Genomic DNA, 19,388 nt, shown 5'->3' with positions numbered 1-19,388 from the left:
GCTGGGTATCGGTAGCACACGCCTTTAATCCCAGCACTCGGGAGGCGGAGGCAGGTGGATCTCTGTGAGTTCCAGGCCAGCCTGGTCTAAAGAACAAGATCTAGGACACACACAGAGAAACACTGTCTCAAAAAACCACCAAAGTCTAACAGGATACAGTAACCTGCAAAGTGTGTGTGTGTGTGTGTGTGTGTGTGTGTTGCACGTGTGACTTACTGCATGTGTGTGTGGCACATATATGTGGAGGTGAAAAACAACCTGCAAGAGTCAGTTCTTTACTTCTACCAAGTGGGTCCTGGAGATACAATCCAGGTTGTCAGGCAGGTAGCGGGTACCTGGACCTGCTGAGGCTGTAACGTATGTAACTTTAGAGTGACTTACAGTAGCATTCTGCTCTGGAGGTCCAAGCTTTGTGGAATGCCCTGACAATCTTCAGAAGCTCACACAGATCCACATAACATGACAACAGTTTAAACAACCGCCAGTGTTTTCAATACATACCATGAAGTTCTGCTGGAGAGGGGACCAGGAATACATGATGGGAACCAACGCAACCGTGTTCAGAGACCTCATCAGCATGTTCTGGCTGGCGAAGCCCGGGAAAATGCTCTCTATGGTACACTGAAGGGAGAGCGGTGACGTGGGAGAAAGTGAGCACACAACTCAACAGCACCAGCCGAGTCAGCTAGGATGGCTCCAGGCTAGAATCCTCGCACTCGGGGCTGAGGCAGGAGAACTGCTGTGTGTTTGAGGCTAGACTACACAGTGACTTTCAGGCCAGGCTAGACTACAGAGCAAAACCAATAAAAACAAAACTGTAAGAGACATACTGTAAAGTGAGCAGTAGTGGTGCACACCTTTGATCCCAGCATTCAGGAGGCAGGGGCAGGTGGATCTCTGTGAGTTCAAGGCCAGCCTGGTCTACAGAGAGAATTCCAGGACAGCCAGGGCTACACAGAGAAACCCTGTCTTGAGACAAAAAAAAAAAAAAAGAGGCAAAGCTTTTTATATAAGGGAGTTGTGATAAACTCATATTTCGATAATGAAACAGACGCCTTTTTGTGCTGTGTTGTTTACTCAAGGAATAGGAAAGAGGAAATAAGCCTGAAAGCAATCATATTTGTGGCCCATTTCTGATTCTTTTATAATGTATCTACACTCTTTGGGGAGCTCTGTTTTGAGCTGGTGAATCTTGATAACAAATCAGAGCTACACAGAGAGAACCTGTCTCAAAAAACTAAAAAAGGGGGTAGGGAGAGACTGTAGTTTCTTTCCAAAAATCTCCCAATGTTTTCTATAAGAGCCAAGATTACAGATGTGCAGCCATCCCAGTTTCATCCAGCTATCTTGGGATCAAACCCAGGGTTTCCTATACACTAGGTAAGCACGTTACTACTGACTGAGCCCCACTCCCACCCCTGTGTTCTTCTCAATCTTTTTAGATTTATTTTGAATTATGTATTGAGTGTGTGTCTGTATATGGGTACAAGTAGGTGTGGGTGCCTGCAGAGCCTAGAAGCATCAGATCCCAGGAGCTAAAGTTACAGGGGTTGGGAGTCACTGAAGTGGATTCTGGGAACTAAACTCAGGTCCTCTGCATGAGCAGCAAGCATGTGCTCTTCACCACTGAAACATGTCTCTAAATCCTTCTAAGCTATTAAGTTGGTAAAGGGTGTTAGCAGCAGCTCCTGAAGGGACTTTGAAACTGATGAGCTGTGGAAAGCTCCTATTCACGTCTGTGTCCCTCAGAGATCAGCACAATGCTTGTCATACTCAACAGATGGCTCGCTCCAACCAAAGTGTGGTCTCTAAAGGATCCCTCAATCCTAGGGCTTGAGGTCAGGACTGTTTTCTAAAAGATCCAAACTTTAGATAGAGCTGTGTAGGTGATGGGGACGTAGCATGGGGAAGCAGAGTGGTACACAAACTAGATTCACATCAATTTGGGGAATGATCATTGGTCTCATTACAGGATCGGCTTTTTGTATTTAAAATATTACCAGGCTGTCAAGATGGCTCATTAGGTAAAGATGCTAACCACCAAACTGGCAACCTAAGTACAACCACAGGGACCTGCTGTGGGATGGTCTGTATGTTAAATGTGTTGCTCTGATTGGTTAATAAATAAAACACTGACTGGTCAGTAGCCAGACAAGTATAGGCGGGACAAGGAGAGAGGAGAATTCTGAGAGTGGAAGGCTGAGGAGGGGAGACACTGTCAGCCGCCACCATGACAAGCAACATGTGAAGATGCCAGTAAGCCACGAGCCACATGGCAAGGTATAGATTTATAGAAATGGGTTAATTTAAGATAGAACTAGATAACAAGAAGCCTGCCACGGCCATACATTTTGTAAGCAATATAAATCTCTGTGTGTTTACTTGGTTGGGTCTGAGCAGCTGTGGGACTGGTGGGTGAGAGAGATTTGTCCTGACTGTGAGCCAGGCAGGACCAGAAAAACTCCAGCTACAAGGACCCACATGTGAAAGAAGAGAACGAACCTCCATGCATGAGGGGACACACACACACACACACACACACACACACACACACACACACACGAGCAAAATAAATACGTGCAATAAAAAATTAAAAGTATTACCTCTTTTAAGAAGCTAGAATGCGCTCGTTTTGGCGCACGCTTTAATCCAGCACTCGGAGCAGAGCCAGGCGATCTCTGTGAGTTCAGGCAGCCTGGCTACCAAGTGAGCTCCAGGAAAGGCGCAAAGCTGCACAGAGAAACCCTGTCTCGAAAAAAAAAAAAAAATAAAAAAAAAAAAAAAAAAAAAAAAAAAAAAAAAAAAAAAAAAAAAAAAAAAAAAAAAAAAAAAAAAAAAAGAAGCTAGAATGCTTTTTGCTTGTTTTCTGTTTTTCAAGATAGTATTTCTCTGTGTAGCCCTGGCTGTCCTCAAACTCACAGAGATCCGCCTGCCTCTTCCTCCTGAGTGCTGGGATTAAAGGTGTGCGCCACCATGCCCGGCTACTTTTTTTTTGTCTTTTAAAGACAGGCTCTCAAGCAGCCAGGGTGACTCAAGTTTACCATGTAGTGGAGGCCACCTCAAACTCCTCATCCTCCTGCCTCTACCTCCTGAATTAGGTTGTAAAAGCATGTGTCGCTATGTCCAGCTAGAAGTGCTTTTTAAATTTATAATTCAATAAATAAACAACTGTATTTACTCATAGCAAGGCTGTCCCTCTGGGGAGTACACTTCTGTCCATTACCTAGAGAATCTGTTCCCTAGTATCTAAGTACATTAGGCACAAAGCGGGATGTCATGGAGCTTGGACACAAAACCCAGAAAAACAGACAATAAGTGTTTCTTTTTTCTATGAAAAAGCCACAATATACTCAATAATGGAGGAGGATAATAGACAAAATGGTTAATTTTAAAGCTAGATTTATAACTTTGTGTCCACGGAGAAAGGAAAGCCGGCTTAATACCCTCAAAGTACCTTTTTGAGAAAAGGATGCCCACTCACAGGCTTCATCGGCTGAACAGGCTGCACTCGAAGCTTCTTCCATTCTTCATTGAGGATCTGGGTTTTTTCCTGAACCTTTGCGAAATTGGCCACGTACAGAGCCTAGCAAAGCCAAGGAAAAGACCTGACTTGGGTCTTGGGGGAAAAACTCCAGAAGCCAAACTTCGGAGAAAGGACAGAGCAGACCGCCTTGCTCGGGAGCATCTTTACCTTGGCTCCCATGTTCGCCTGAAGCCGCTTGAGCTGCCGGAGTCTCATGTACTCAGACTTCACCTTTCTTTTCCAGTACGTGATGCATTTGGAAGTCGGCGGACTCGCTAGATCCATTTTCCTGGACTCAGAGAGACAGATACAACAAACAGTGCTTGGTTACCTGGAAAGGAAGATGTCCTCACACTCAAATGAATGAGGTCAATTATATGTCTATCCTCATGAAATTTTTGCATAAAAATATACATCGAAAACTCCAATATGAGTTTAAAATTACAACTGAAAACAGATTTTCGCGGGAGTAATTTCTGGGTGAAAAATGTTAGCGTCGGTCATCCTTTAGTGACCTGTCTTACATTTAGCACTGGAGCAGCATGGTGTGGCTGACTCGCAGAGATCTGTTTCAAGTGTGTGGCTCTAGGTTCTAGCCCCAGCACTGCCAACAGAAACAAACAGAAAGGTTGTAGGGCATTACAGTGAATGATCTAATCTCCTCACCTGGGAGACAGAGCAGGGAATCAGGAGTTTACGGCTAGCCTGCTCCACGCAGCAAAACTGTCTCAAACAAAACAAAACTAGGGATAAAGCTCAGAGGCAGAGGACTTGCTGGAATGAGTCCAATACCCAGGCACCAATACGGCTGCCTCACAGTTATTAGGGACTTGATTTTTATTTTTTTTTTTTTTGGACACATGGATGGATGCCTATTCAGTGAATTCAAAATGTTTAAGGCTTATTTTTATTATTTTTAATTACATGTATGTATCTATCTGTGTATGAGTGTGTGCCCATGCCCGTGCCCGTGCCCGAGTTTTTCACAGTATTTAGACTCCAAGCTCGAGTCACAAGCGGTTGGGAACAGCCTGATATCCACCAAACTCAGTTCCTCTGGAAGAGCAAGCACAACAGAATACCTGAAACTCCAGTTCCAGGGGATCCACCGCCCTCTTCTGGCCTCCTTGGGAACTACATGTGCATGATGCACAGACATAGACAGGCAAAACACTCACACACATACACAAATGAATAAACAAACAAACAAATCTTTAAAAAGGAGAGAGGGAATTGTCTATTTATGATTTTTTTCCTGTGCATTGTTGTGGGTCTGTGTGAGGGTACTGGATACCCTGGAACTGGACTTAGAGACAGTTGTGAGCTGTCATATGGGTGCTGGGAACTGATACCAGGTCCTCTAGAAGAGCAGCCAGTGCTCTTAACTGCTGAGCCCCAAGAGAGGCGGAATGTTTTAACCAAACCCAAGTTTATCTCACAAGCTTGACAGAAGACCCGCCTAGAGAACAAACTCCCTAAAGTCTGCCATGACAACAGAATAATCTCATCTCCAAGTCAGCAGCAGACTATGGAGGGACACTGGCTACACTGTAACTTTCTTTTGGGAGTGGGGGCTGAACTACAGTGGAATACTTTGAGAATTTAGTGTGATATGCTCTACTTACCTCATGGAATGCAGCTGGAAACGCTGGACTTTATAATGTGCCTCTGTTCTTCAAATGAACTGCACGGCCTAAGAGGAAAAGAAGTGTTCAGCCTTGCCAGAGAATAAAAACTGGGTTTACGGAACCAGTACAGCACACTCCAACACTGCGCCCCTGGGCAGGACTCTCCCCACAACCAGAGGACTTCAGGGTCTCTGCTACCATCTGCATATTAAGTCAAGTCTTGAAGATGCTTGATACCTTTTTGTTTTGTTTTGGAGACAGAGTTTTTCCTTGCAGCCCTGGCTGTCCTGGATCTCCCTCTGTAGACCATGCTGGCCTCAAACTCAGAGAGCTGCCTGCCTCTGCCTCCCGAGTGCTGAGATTAAGGGTCACCACCGCCCAGCTAGATCCTTGACACTATTTAGAGCGTTACTTATGTATTAACAAACTCTCTCCTCCTGGGGCGAGAAAGTTAGCTCAGCAGTAAAGAGCACTCGCTCCTCCTGTGGAGGATCCACAGGCACCAAGAAAACACATGGCGCACACCCATACATGCAGGCAAAACCGCCCTACACGTGAAAAAATAAAATAAATCTTTTTTATTTAAAAAATTCTATCCTTCCAATCACTTGTATTCCCATGACCACCAAGCTTCTAAGTGCTTTCCTTACCCAATTTTTAAGCTTAGCGAGCAGGTAGACCTAGAACATTAAATATGTACAAGTCAATAAAATCTGGTTTTACTCTAATTTTAACTAGTTAAGTTTGCAGGAGACCTACCTCTTCTAAGATTTAGTTATTTTCATTTTATGTGTATGAGTATTTTGCCTACAAGTATGTATATGTACCATGTGTGTGCAACGTCCACAGAGGCCAGGAGTCAGATCCCTTGTGACTGTGGAGTTTCAGATGCTTGTGAGACACCATGTGGATGCTGAGAGTTCAACCTAGCTTGTCTGAAAGAGCAAGTGCTCTTAACTTCTGAGCCATCTCTCCAGCCCTGAGAACGACTTCTACTATTCGCTTAGTCAAACATTTTAAGTTTCAAAAATCATTTTAAGGACAGCTAACATTCAAAATAGAAACTAGGTTTCAGACTGTGTGTGTGAGAGAGAGATTTTGAAATGTAGTCTAAACTGGCTTTGAACTCTTGATTCTCCTGCCTTAGTCTCAAAAGTGCTGGGACTTTAGGTGTCCACCACCAGCTTTGTGAAGCAAAGCAGCCTAAAGGTAAAGGTCAACCTTGCTCCGTGGAGGTCACCCTGAACACATCTAAAAAAATACATTTTAAAAAAGTGATTAAAGGTGTGCACCAAAATAATATTAGTTGTTCTAATATTTTGTGTATATTTAAATTTTTAAAAATATTTTACAAATATACTTACTTTTCAATTATGTATATGGGATGGGGGTGTTGTACATGTGCATGTGGTACCCATAGAGGCCAGGAGACTGGAACTGGAGTGGTTGTGAGCCACCTGGCTTGGGTACAGGTGACTGAATCCAGGTCCTCCAAAAGCCACCTGGCTTGAGCACAGGTGACTGAATTCAGGTCCTCCAAAGGGCTGCTAGCATTCTTAACCACTGCATCATCTTGCCTGCCCCTTAAGAATTATTTTTATTTATGTGTCTGTGTGAGTATATACAACAGGTGTGCAGGTCCTCATAGAAGCAAAGAGTTTTTGGATCTCCTGGAGCTGGAGTTACAAGTGAATGAATATAAACCACCCAGTTTGAGTGCTGAGAACCAAGCTCAGGTCCTCTGGAGATGCAGCAAGCATTTCTCCACTCCCAGGCAAAATTTAAAGTCAATAATGTTTTATTTATTTTATTTACTTTTTCTTTTTTTGGTTTTTCTTTTTTTTTAAATTAATTTATTTATTTTGTTTTATGTGCATTGGTGTTTTGCCTGCATGTATATCTGTGTGAGGGTTTCGGGTCTCCTGGAACTGGAATTACAGACAGTTGTGAGCCACCATGTGGGTGCTGGGAATTGAACCCAGGTCCGTTTGGAAGAGCAGTCAGTACTCTTAACCTCTGAGCCATCTCTCCAGCCCGTTTTTTGGTTTTTCAAGACAGGGTTTCTTTGTGTAGCCCTGGATGTCCTGGAACTAGCTCTGTAAACAAGGCTGGCCTTGAATTCACAAGAGATCCACCTGCCTTTGTCTCCCAAGTGCTAGGATTTAAGATGTGTGCCATGACCACCATGCTAAAATTCAATAAATTTTTATTTAAGGATTTTACGTATTAGTTTTTTTTTTTTTTTTTCTCCACTGCCTATGAAGTTCACTATAAATCTCTTAACGCTAAAGTTCAAGATTTTTCCAAATCACCTTTTTTGTTTTGTTTGGTTATTTGAGACAGGGTCTCTCTTGCAGCCCTGACTAACCTGTAACTCTCTATGTAGACCAGGCTGGCCCTGGCCTTAGATCTGCCTGCTCTACCTCCTAAGGGTTGGGATTTAAGATATATCTGTAAAGAAGCCAAACAGCACAGATTTTCAAATCTGAGCTGCTTTTATCTCCATGTGAATGATGGACATATTGAGGACAACTTCAAAGTTCCCCATCTGAAATCTTCAGCATCTAATTTCTTAAAGCCATTTACTTCAGGACAGGCTGACTGCCTGGTGCTCAACTGTTGACACCCTAAGCTGGTCTACTTTTTGGTTTTGTGTTTTGAGACGAAGTCTCACACAATCCAGGCTGCCCTTGAACTTCCTCTGTAGTTAAGGATGACTTTGAATTCCTGATCCTCCTGCCTCCACCTCCCAAGTGCAGTGATTATAGGTGTGAGCCACCACATGCGGCTTATCACTTCTGCCCAGAACAAACAGTAACAGCCTGCTCCAGGAAATGAAAAAGTACTTCAAACCAGACAGGACTGGCTAACTCAAAAACCTTAGGCCATCTTTACTGAGACCCAAATGTTGTAATTTACAATTCAATGAGATACCACAACCTTCCTTAACAATAGTTCTCTTATGGCTTTTATTCCTTGGCCATCTTTTTTTCTCTCCCAAACCCATCCTCCTTTAAAAAAACAAAAACAAAAACAGCTGCTGCAACATAAGAGAGGTAACAGGCAGTGCTAAGTGGCAAAATGTAGATTAATATGAATGTGTTAATTTAAGTTGTAAGAGCTAGTTAGTAATAAGCCTGAGCTATCAACCGAGCATTTATAATTAACATTGAATTTCCTGGTTAGTTATTTGGGAACTGGGAGGTGGGAAAGAAAAGTCTGCCTACAGACAGGCCTGGCTTTGCAACCCAGAATGGCTCTGAACTTAAGATCCTTCTGAAGCAGCCTCCCAAGTGCAAGGATTACAGGAATGGACACTCCATATTTTGATATAGTAAACTCAGAACATATCACTTGATCCACCTGAAACTGGGGATCAGTAATGGGAAGAACTTACTCGACCAACAGCTGCTGGCGGTGCTTAGGGTGGTAGTAATGGTAGAGTGGGGGTGATGGCTGTGGTGCTAACGGGGCCTGGGGTGAAGTGATGGTTGTGGTAGCAATGACGTATGTTTAGATTTCTCAGAGAAAATGGTCACAGAAGAATGTCAGTATTTCCAATAAAGGAAGAGGTCATAACTGAAATGTTATCTCCTGCAGTCTGTTGAGAGAGATGACAGTAACAGAATAATCCAACAATTGATAGCACCACATCTCATTTTTCTCAAGTGTTTTATTTGGCAAGGAGAATACATACACACACCCGAAAATGCCTTTAAGTTTTAACTAATCATGATGCAAAATAAACTACACTTCCTCCTTTTACCCACTTATGTGATATTTGAGTACCCATGAGCCAGTATTTATTTCACTTGGCTTTTTTTAATGGGTCTTCTATGTCTCTAAAAGTTTACTTGGCAGAGGGCTCCTCACAGAATGTGGAAAGAAATAAGATACTGTAGGGAGACATAGGTATGATTTAGAAACAAAAAACAGTAACAACGAAAACCACTTGAGAGGGCTGGAGAGATGGCTCAACAGTTAGGAGCACTGGATGCTGTCCAAGAAGACCCGAGTCCTATTCCCAGAGCCCACAGGGTAGCTCACAACCATCTCTAACTCCAGTCCTGGGACATCTGATGCCCTCTTCTGGCCTGCACAGGCACCAGACAAAGCACCCATACACATGAAATAAAAATAAAATAAAATAAAGCAACACTTAAAGTACAGCTACATGATAAAATAGCAGCTGGATCCTGATCAATGGTTATCACATAAAGTAAAAACAAACCAAAAAAAAAAAAAAGAAGAAGAAGAAGAAAAAAGAAAGAAAGAAGAAAACAACTGAGCATTTGGAACAGGTCTGGAGAGAAATGGAGTCATCCATCTTAGACAAAGATGGTAGTGCATAAAAAATAATGTTTCTATTAGCGTTTTCTAGTTACTTACATAAGCCAATCAGCACTTACATTTCATTACTGGAAGCCTTTTATTATTGTCATTGCACACTGAAGACAACCTAAAATATACTCTGTTTGGGGCTTAAGTCTTCATCTAATTAACTTCAGCTCAATAAAAACAACATTTCAATCAGATGCACAAAGGACTCCACATGTTAGTCACTGTGAGATGCAAATTAAACACAATAAAGGACTGGAGGATGGCTCAGTGGCTAAGACCGTCTGCTGCTTTTTTCAGAGTTCAGTTCCCGGTACCCACACACAACCACCTCCACCTCCAGCTCCAGAAGATCTGACACCCTCTGCTGGCCTCCAAGGACACCTGCACTCACATGCACATACAAACAATCAAAAATAAAAATAAATCTTTAAAAAAACCATGCGATTATAAGTATCCTCACTAGAATGGCTAAATTAGAAAAGGCCGATAAAAACCAATTACAAGTGTGTATGAGAAGCATTCAGAACCCTCACACTGCAGATGGGAATGGAAAATTAGTAAAGGTGTCTGCCGCCAAGCCTGACAAGTTCCACTCATGGAACCAACAAGGTGGAGAGAGAAACTACTCCTGAAAGATTTCCTGTGACCTCAGGTATGCACACAAAAATAAAAAGCAAAGTGAAGAATATGGTTACCACACAACTTGCCCTAGAAGAAAAATGAAAACACATACCCCTGGAAAGACCACATCTGGCCCTTCACTATTTTAATAATAATTTAGTTAATAAGCAAAGTAAGAAAGGCTGTGGATTCATAAAAGCACTATAGCTTTTAAATTTTTCCATCTTGTTTTTAATATTTATTTTTAGATTTATTTTATGTGTTTGGTCTATATGTATGTATGTGTGCCATGGGAGGGCCCGGTGCCCTCAGAGTTCATAAGACATTGTCAGATCCCCCGAAACTGGTGTTATGGCCCACGTGGGTACTAGGAAGCAAATCAAGATCCTCTACAAAAGCAACACTCTTAACGGCAGAGACAGCTCTCCAGCCCCGTTTTTTTTCATTTTCAACTCATAATGGAAATGGGAAGCTAAACCCACCCTGCACAGAACCCACGAGCACATGTGCACACACAGGTGTGTGTGTGTGTGTGTGTGTGTGTGTGTGTGTATTGAAGTCATTCTAGTGATTCTCAATTTCATCAACATTCATACTAAAATTAGCACTGAGGCAAGGAACACAATGGGACAGAATCTTCAATTATGATAGTAAGCACATTTTGTATTTATCCAGGTGTGTCCAACCTGTGGTGCTGTGGAATAATCCTTTTGTATACTGTGAAGAATTGTCACTGTGATTGGTTTAATAAATAAGCTGACTGGCCAATAGCTAACAGGATAAAGCTAGGCAGGAAAGCCCAACTAAGAATGCTGGGAAGGAGAAGGGCAGAGCCTGGAGTCACCAGCCAGATGCAGAGGTACCAACTCTAGGCAACTTATTAAAAGGTACCAACACTAGGCAAAGCGTAAATAAAAACATGGGTTAATTTAAATGTATGAGTTAGCTACTAACAAGCCTGAGCTATCGACCAAGCATTTATAAATACTATTAAGCCTCCGAGTCAATTATTTGGAAAGCAGCTGCCAGGTATCTGGGAACAGGTGGGCAGGAGAGAAACGTCTGATTACACTGTGGCTGGAAGGTTGTCTGCATCGCAGGGTAGTTATGAATGCAACCCAACACATTTGTAGATGCAGGGTCAAGTAGTAAGGCCAAAAGGCTGAACCCCATGACATCCTTCTACTTCTCCAAAGTATTTGCATAGGACAAGGTTAGTTACTGAGCACAACAAGCCTCTACTGTTACTCCTGAAAAACAGGATCTCAAGCTGGCTGTGTTGGGGCACAGGCCTTTAGCACTACCACTTGGGAGGCAGAGGCAGGGGTATAGATTTCTGAGTTGAAGGCCAGCCTGGTCTATAGAGCGAGATCCAGGACAGTCAGGGCTACTCAGAGAAACCTTGTCTCAAAACACACACACACACACACACACACACACACACACACACACCAGGATCTCATGTATTCCACCTAGTCCACTTCACCTCCAATTTCCTAGGTAGTCATGGATGACCTTGGACTCCTGAGCCTCCTACCCCAACCTCATGAGTGCTGGGATTACAGGCATGTGCCACCATGCCTAGTTTGCTGTGAACCGGAATCCTTACTAAAGAACTCCAACATCAGTATTTCCTAGTGTTCAAGAGAACCACGTCGTGTCCACTGGAGACAACAGTGACAAAAATCCAAGCAGGGTTGGTTTGGGGAGGAGATTTTATTTTGATTTCCGGGAACTGAGGAAAATGCTGGCTTGGAGATGTACCATGTTGACTGAGAAGAGCTACAGCAGCCTGCCACAGGCAGGGCCCTGCCTTGGCTGGTTCTGTACTACATCAGCATAAAGTTTCATGTTAGGGACTATCTATCCATTACTGTTTGATAAAAACAAGACTTTTCAGTTAGACCGGCTCACACACAAGCAATAAAGGAAAAGAACACAACATATAATGCTACCGAAGTGTAAGAACCCAACTAACAAGCCGGGCGGTGGTGGCGCACGCCTTTAATCCCAGCACTCGGAGGCAGAGCCAGGCGGATCTCTGTGAGTTCGAGGCCAGCCTGGACTACCAAGTGAGTTCCAGGAAAGGCGCAAAGCTACACAGAGAAACCCTGTCTCGAAAAACCAAAAAAAAAAAAAAAAGAAAAAAAGAAAAGAAAAGAAAAAAAAAAAGAAAAGAACCCAACTAACAGTCACGAAAACCATGACCCGTCAGGCAGTGGTGGCATACTCAGGAAGCAGAGGCAGGGGGATCTCTGTGAGTTCGAGGCCAGCCTGCTCTACGGAGCTAGTTCCAGGGCAGCCAGGGCTACACAGAGAAACCCTGTCTCAAAAATACCTTTAAAAAAAAAAAAAGGAAGAAAGAAAGAAAAAGATAACAAAAACTGGAACCCATGACCCTAAGGTCTGGAATACTGGAGTGCCAAATGATGACCTAGTGGGACAGAAGACTGGAACTTGACACACATGTGCACATGCAGAAAACACACAAAATCATCTGGGACGTTCCAGAATGGAAGTATTTTTTAACAGCAGGCTTGGTTGGGTTCGGTTTTTGAAGTGCTGGGGATCAAATCCACCAGTTGGACACTCTGAACACAGACCTCTGTTCTCTGCCAGTCTTTCCTTCCCGAGTTATACCCCCCCAATCTCAAACAAGACAAACAAGACTTTGTGAAAGCAAAATTTCGATGTGAATTCCAGGCTCCTCCACCCAGAGCTGTTTCAAAAGGCAGCAATGTAACCACCATATGGAAAGGTTACTTCACACTAAGTTGCAAAGCTGTGCTTTTAGCGTCAAGTCCCATGACTGGCCTACATGTGCTCTCCCAGTGGCAGAATTAGGAACATGTATTTTCTCATTATTTATTTACTCAAAACAATGTGCAGTATGCTCTCATCACATGCTGGATACTGTTTTTGGTGCTTGGGGTACACGGAGTAGTAAGACACACAAACACCTTTGCTCTTCAAGTTGATTCACAAGGTCTGTAATATACATACCAAACATAAACCTTTTGAAAATTTATGTATTTATTTAAATTTTTTCAAGACAGGGTTGTTCTGCGTAACAGCCCTGGCTGTCCTGGACCTCTGTGTAGACCAGGTTGGCCTGGAACTCAAGAGATCCGCTTGCCTCTGCCTCCCAAGTCCTGGCATCAAAGGTGTGTGCCACCAGGCCCAGTCCCAAATACAAACCTTGGCAATAACATTACTGCATTTTTTTTTCTTTTGAGACATGCTCTCACTACAATGTTCTGGCTATCCTTGAACTGACCTTCACCTGCCTCTGTCTGTCACAGACCTGCCTACCAGTGCTGAGATTAAAGGTGTGCACACCACATCCCATTCAATCTTGCATTTTTACAAATGATTCTTTCTTCCATGTTTACACATTTCCATTTTTTTTTTTTTTTTGAGACAGGGTTTCATGAAGGCCAGGATAGCCTTCACAAGGCTGACCTGAACTCCTACACCTCCTACCTCCACAGTCAAAGTACAGATCCCATATTTTTATACTATTAAGTTCTTCTCTCCTAACATGCACCCAAGTCCCATGAGAGCTGATCATCTCCCGTACAGTGTCGTATTTGGGTTTCCAAGGGTGAAAAACAAACAAACACACACACACAAACAAAAAAAAAAAAAAAAAAATTCTGGCAGAATTCCTACTTCTCAGGCTGGAAAAACATTCAGGCTGGCCTCGAACTCACAGAAATCCACCTGGCTCTACCTCCCCAGTGCTGGGATTAAAGGCATGTGCCACCACCGCCTGGCGCTCAATACCATTTTCTCATCTCCCATCCACCACCGTTAACATCCCTCTGCATCCGTTCTTTCTTGTGCCCCACCACCTACATCACCTCAGTGGTTACTTTTTTTTTTTTTTTTTTTTTTTTAAGCCAAAATAAGCTCGTCTCACGGGCTGGAAAGGTCGCTCAGCCGTTAAGAACACTTGTTGCTCTTTCAGAGAACACGGGTTCAGTTCCCTGCACCCACATGGTTGGTACATAACCATCCTTAACTCCAGTTCCAAGGGATTCGAGGCCCTCTTGCACACACATACACACAGGCAAAACCTTCACACACGTAAAGTAATTAAACCTTTAAAAAAAAATTCCTTTAAAAGTTTTGCCCCACATTTACTTCCTGGCAAGTATGTCCCAAATACAACACCTTGCCTTTTTATTTCAGGGCACGTTCATTTATATCGTTTGATTTCTCCAGCGAATTCTGGGGACGGGAGAGACAGCCCCCGTTTGAAGATGAATCCTCACTCAAACCCGGAACCGGAGGGAGGCGGGCTAGATCAGCGTCAAGCTCCGGGAGCGAAAGGTTGCGGAAAGCGCCGCCGCGCGACCCTGGGAACCTCGAAACCCTTGCACTTTGGTGCCTCCAGAGCCTCTCACCTCGCTGTCGTCTCGGCCTGGCCGACCCTTCCTCAACATCACCCAAAGCCACCGCAAGCTCAACCCCGGGCCTCTGGCCCTCCTGCTCACAAGCGTCAGGGTGCCCGGCAGGCGCCACGGCGCACCCAGGCTCCCACGGGTGCCAGCAGCCGGGCCCGCCCCCGGCGCGCCTCCTCCGCAACGCGGCCCCCAGCAGCCTAGCACGCGCTCTCGCCCCGGGTCCCACTCGCGACAGCACCCTTCGTCGCGCTAGCCCCGGGGCCAGGCAATGGTGTGGCCCTCAGCTTCCTCTCAGTGCCCTCGTCTCTTCGCCTCCTCTGCCCGGAGGACCCGGCGCCGCACCGCGCAGATACCGGGCCCCACCGCCCAGCCCGGGCTTGTTTACTCACTCACCCTCCATCCTGAGACGCAGCGAGCCGCCGCTAGGACGCCTGCGCGCTGCCGCCACGCCCCTGCGCCGCGGCCACGCCCCGTGCCCCCCCCCATCCGTGCGCGTGCGCATTCAGTGCGTGGAGCACCTTCCTCGCAGGTGTGTGGTTTGGCTAAGCCGGTGCCAACCCTAGTGCGACACTTTTCCTAGGTGGCGCTGACAGAGGAAAAGGAAGGCCCTGGAGAAATCTTCCTGGAGCCACCGGATACCTTCCTGAAGGCTTTATTCAGCAATGCACCATCCCCAACCGAGTTTACACAACTCACATCTCAAGTTTTTGAAGCCAGCTTAGAATGTCTTTATTCTGATGCCTCCCATCTACTGACACCTCAGATACCTGTAGGTGCTAAGTTCTTATATACTTGACTACCCTATTTCAGTCTCCCCTTCACTTAAAAATATATAACCTTGTATCAAAGTATCTCCCCACAGAGCTGGAGAGTTGGATCAGGGTTAAGAACACTGCTTTTTGTTTTGTTTTGTTTTTCGAGACGGGGTTTCTCTGTGTAGCTTTGCGCCTTTCCTGGAACTCACTTGGTAGTCCAGGCTGGCCTCAAACTCACAGAGATCCGACCTGCCTCTGCCTCCCGAGTGCTGGGATTAAAGGCATGCTCCACCACAGCCCAGCATTCAGGTTCAATCCCAAACACCCACAGTACCCAGGCTCGCAACCATCTGTAATTCCAGTCCCAGGGGATACGACACCTTCTTCTGGTCTCCAGTTACCAGGCACTAAATGATGCACAGACATACAGGAAGGCAAAATATTACAAATACATTAAAGGCTAGGCTTAATGGCATGCACCACCACATCTAGCCTCTTTTTTGTTGTTGTTGTTGTTGTTGTTGTTGTTTGACAGGATTTCTCTGTGTAGCTTTGGAGCCTGTCTTGGAACTTGCTCTGTAGACCAGGCTGGCCTTGAACTCACAGAGATCCACCTGCCTCTGCCTTCAGAGTGCTTGGATTAAAGGCATGCACCACCACTGCCCAGAGAAGATACTTCATATTACGAGAGGGAAATAGTAACTTTTTTTTTTTTTTTTTTTTTTTATTTCACATTACGAGAGAAGAAACTAAAATAACATTTAACACAATTAACAGAAGAGAGAAGAACAAAGAAATAGTAACTTTAGAGGTAAGAAACATCAATCACCAAGGATGAGAGAGATCCTCAGCAGGTTATTTTTTAAATATTATAATTTGTCTAATTGTGTGTGTGTGCATTAATACATGCTATGGTGCTTCTTTGGAACAGCTTTCAGAAGATGTTTCTATCCTTCCACTACGTGGGTCCTAGAGATGGAACTCAGGTCATTAGGTCGGGCTTGGTATCAAGTGCCCTTGCCCCCTAAGCTACCTCACCAGCTTAGTACTTCCCAACATGATGCAATGCAAAGGGCACAAATTCACTTCTATATGTCCTTGACAAAAATACATGACCTCAACTAATTTTAGGTAATTTTTAAATATTTGTTTATTTTCTTGTGTAGGTTTGTATGCTTGAGTGTATGTATGTGCACACCATATGTGTGCAGGGATGCTTGGAGGCCAGAAGAGGGCCCAGGACTGGAATTGATGACCACTGTGAGCCACCATGTGGGTGCTGGGGATCAAACCCTGGTCCTAAGGAAAAGTAGCCATGCTCTTAACTACTGTACCATCTCTCCGCCCCTACTATTCTTTTCCTCTTATCAAAAACTTTAGAGCCGGTTATAGTGGTACATGCCTTTAATCCCGTGTGAGAGCCAAAGTTACACTTTAAGTTTTAATTACTATGCCTTAGAGAGCCATGAAACAAAAAAAAGTCTCTGGTCTGCAAGCCCAAGGACAGATAGTTCCTGAAATGCTGGAGGCTATTGTGTATGGAAGATAACAAGCCACAGGTTTTCACTCCCCTAAACAAGTTTGCTTGACATATCTGCACTGGATGTGCTTGATCATAGGTGGGTGGGAGGTTCACAGGGAAAAAATACCTCAGAATGTACACTTGCTGCTGATTGGACCTGATGGGAAATGCAATGAATTGTGGGTTTTCCATCTTAAGCCGCTGCAAACCTTGACTCGGCCATTTCCTGGGAACCTGGGTATAGACCTAGCCAGAGCCCATCCACCTGGCCAATATTTAATTAAAACTTGCTTCAAATTTGATAGTGGTCTTATTCGCCATCAGTGGGATTAACACCTAGCACTAGGGAGACAGAGGCAGACAGATCTCTGTGAGTCTGAGGCCAGCATGATCTACATAGTGAGTTCCAGGACAGCTGGAGCTACATAATGAAACCCTGTCTTAGAAAAAAAATAAATAAACAAACAAATAAATAAATAAATAAACTTTGGGTTTCTAAGCCAGTGAGACTATTCAGAGGGTAAAGGAACTTTCTGTGTAGGCCTGGTGACCGAGGTTTAATCCCTAGACTATCCATTTAAATGAAGGAGGAAGGAGGAAATCACCCATACAAAGTTAATCCCCAGACATCCACGTGGCTGCCGCACTCCCACCTACCCACCCTCACCCATACACACACACTAATCATAATACAATAAAAAAATTTAAAAACAAAAAGGCCACTTTACTGTTTTCCCCTTATATCTGTTTGTTCAACAATCAAAGTAAATATTGCTTTTTTCATTATTTTTATTTGTTTGGTTTTTCAAGACAAATGTTTCTCTGTGTAGCCCTAGCTGTCCTAGAACTCACGCTGTAGACCAGGCTGGCCTCAAACTCAGATCGGCCTGTCTCTGCCTCCCAAGTGCTGGGATCAAAGGCGTGCACCACCACCACCACCTGGCATTCCTTTATAATGTATTTGCAGCTTGCAATGGTATTCTCTTTTATTTCTGATGCCTTCTGTATATGTGGGTCTCAAACTTGGATCACACTAAGATTATCTGGAGAATGCGAATAACTAAAGAGGCCTGCCTCCCACCCTCCAGAAAATCTGTTTAATTAGTCTAGGGGACAGCATGGGTTTTCAGAGTTTTAAAAACATTTGAAGTAATTATAGCATGTAGCCAAGTTTGAGAACCATTGCATTGCATTTATAATTAGTGAAGCGTTGCCAGAGACAGAATCTCTTGTCATTGAAACGACAAAATGAGACTGAGCCAAATGTGCGAGAAGTTTCGTGGAACTTCGACTCTTGAGCAGAAAGGACGCAGCACTGACCAAAGAGATCAGACATCTCCCTGGACAAAGAGAGGAATAAGCTTCTGTTGATTTGCTGGGGTGGGCTAACAGGCCAGCCTCATCTTGCCTGGAGGACTTCAGGTGCTTAAGCTGGTGCAGCTGCAGGGAAAAAAAAAATGAGGCTGAGATCAAAGAGAACACATACCAAGCTTTTAACAGTGAGCAGGCTAAGCAAGGAGCTTCGCTTATTTGCCTTCTGTCCTCTGTGGCGGAACCTGACTTTCTCAAAATAATGTGAGTGATCTAAAGAGGTGTTCCGAAGATGTGAAGATCGGAGAGACTGATGAGAGATGTGGGAACCATCACCATATTGACAGTAATGTAGGGTTCGAGGAACCGCTGAAGGAAGACGCCAGACTCAAATAGTGTGCAAGAACAAAGATCGTTTATTATACCTCATGCATGTGGGGTCCTTCACCTGTACAAAATGGCCACAACCCCTAGAGGGACGTGCAAGCTCCTTTTAAGCACAACTAAGGGGAGTTTCAGGGTCAGTTACCTAATTGGTTAGTATATTTTCAATTGGCTGAGGCTTAGTTTTATCATTTTGGGGTATGTCTACACAAGCTTGGACGTGACTCAGAAGAGGGCTGCTGGGTTTGTCCTTGAGGTACTGTGAGGCTGACTTAGATCCTCTGTGCTTGTTCTCTCCCTTGACCGTGAATGTGAGGGCCTTGTGGATAAATGGCCCTTTGTTGGAAAAGACACCTGTTTGTCCTCAGAGAACTGGGACCTAAATTCAGTTGTGAAAGTGGGAGCGTTTAACCCCTTCAATAACTGACTCCAAGGGAGGGGACCTCGCCAAGAAACAGCCGAGACTGAGAAAGAAAAACTTGAGATAACAGGAAATTGATTATAGGGATGTTTCCGAAGTGGTGAGGAAGGAAGTTGGGGAGATTTGTGTGGAGGTTGAGGATAAGAGTTGGGTAGTCCAGCATCCCACCTCCTCGTTCAGTCTAGCTGCCTTACTGAGCTTCCCCTTTCAACTCCATTTTATTTTTAATTGGCTTTAGAGACAGGGTTTCTCTGTGTAACAGTCCTTGCTCTCTGCTGTGGATATCACTCTATATAAATAAAACACTGATGGCCAGTGACCAGACAGGAAGTATAGGCGAGACAAGAGAGAGGAGAATTGGAGAAACAAAAGAAGGAGGGAGAGAGACTGCAGCCACCGTCAGGATAAGCAGCATGTGAAGACGCCGGTAAGCCACCAGCCACGTGGCAAGGTATAGATTTATAAAAATGGGT

The 19,388-nt window shown here is 44.3% G+C and overlaps 1 protein-coding gene across 6 annotated transcripts in view; it reads right to left on the bottom strand.

The window, feature by feature from the left end:
* The window catches only part of Ezh1 (enhancer of zeste 1 polycomb repressive complex 2 subunit), a 36,787-nt gene extending 21,799 nt beyond the window's left edge, over nucleotides 1-14,988 (bottom strand). Inside the window, exons 1-6 of one of the 6 annotated variants that reach the window (XM_028856807.1) lie at nucleotides 14,916-14,988; nucleotides 5,149-5,216; nucleotides 4,048-4,127; nucleotides 3,692-3,817; nucleotides 3,455-3,583; nucleotides 502-621 (exon numbers count right to left, since the gene is read on the bottom strand). In XM_028856807.1, the coding sequence (XP_028712640.1) occupies nucleotides 502-621; nucleotides 3,455-3,583; nucleotides 3,692-3,808 (366 nt within the window). In that variant the 5' untranslated portion in view covers nucleotides 3,809-3,817; nucleotides 4,048-4,127; nucleotides 5,149-5,216; nucleotides 14,916-14,988. The remainder of the gene's footprint in view (nucleotides 1-501; nucleotides 622-3,454; nucleotides 3,584-3,691; nucleotides 3,818-4,047; nucleotides 4,128-5,148; nucleotides 5,217-14,915) is intronic. The other 5 variants (XM_028856805.1, XM_028856806.1, XM_028856809.1 and 2 more) reach the window with 5 other exon arrangements.
* Between the last annotated feature and the right edge of the window lie 4,400 nt (nucleotides 14,989-19,388).

Source organism: Peromyscus leucopus, chromosome 8b (genome assembly GCF_004664715.2).
Source record: "Peromyscus leucopus breed LL Stock chromosome 8b, UCI_PerLeu_2.1, whole genome shotgun sequence".
Classification (NCBI taxonomy): Eukaryota; Metazoa; Chordata; class Mammalia; order Rodentia; family Cricetidae; genus Peromyscus; species Peromyscus leucopus.
The sequence above is the reverse complement of the archived record's forward strand: the minus strand, read 5'-3'. Positions and strand labels throughout refer to the sequence as shown.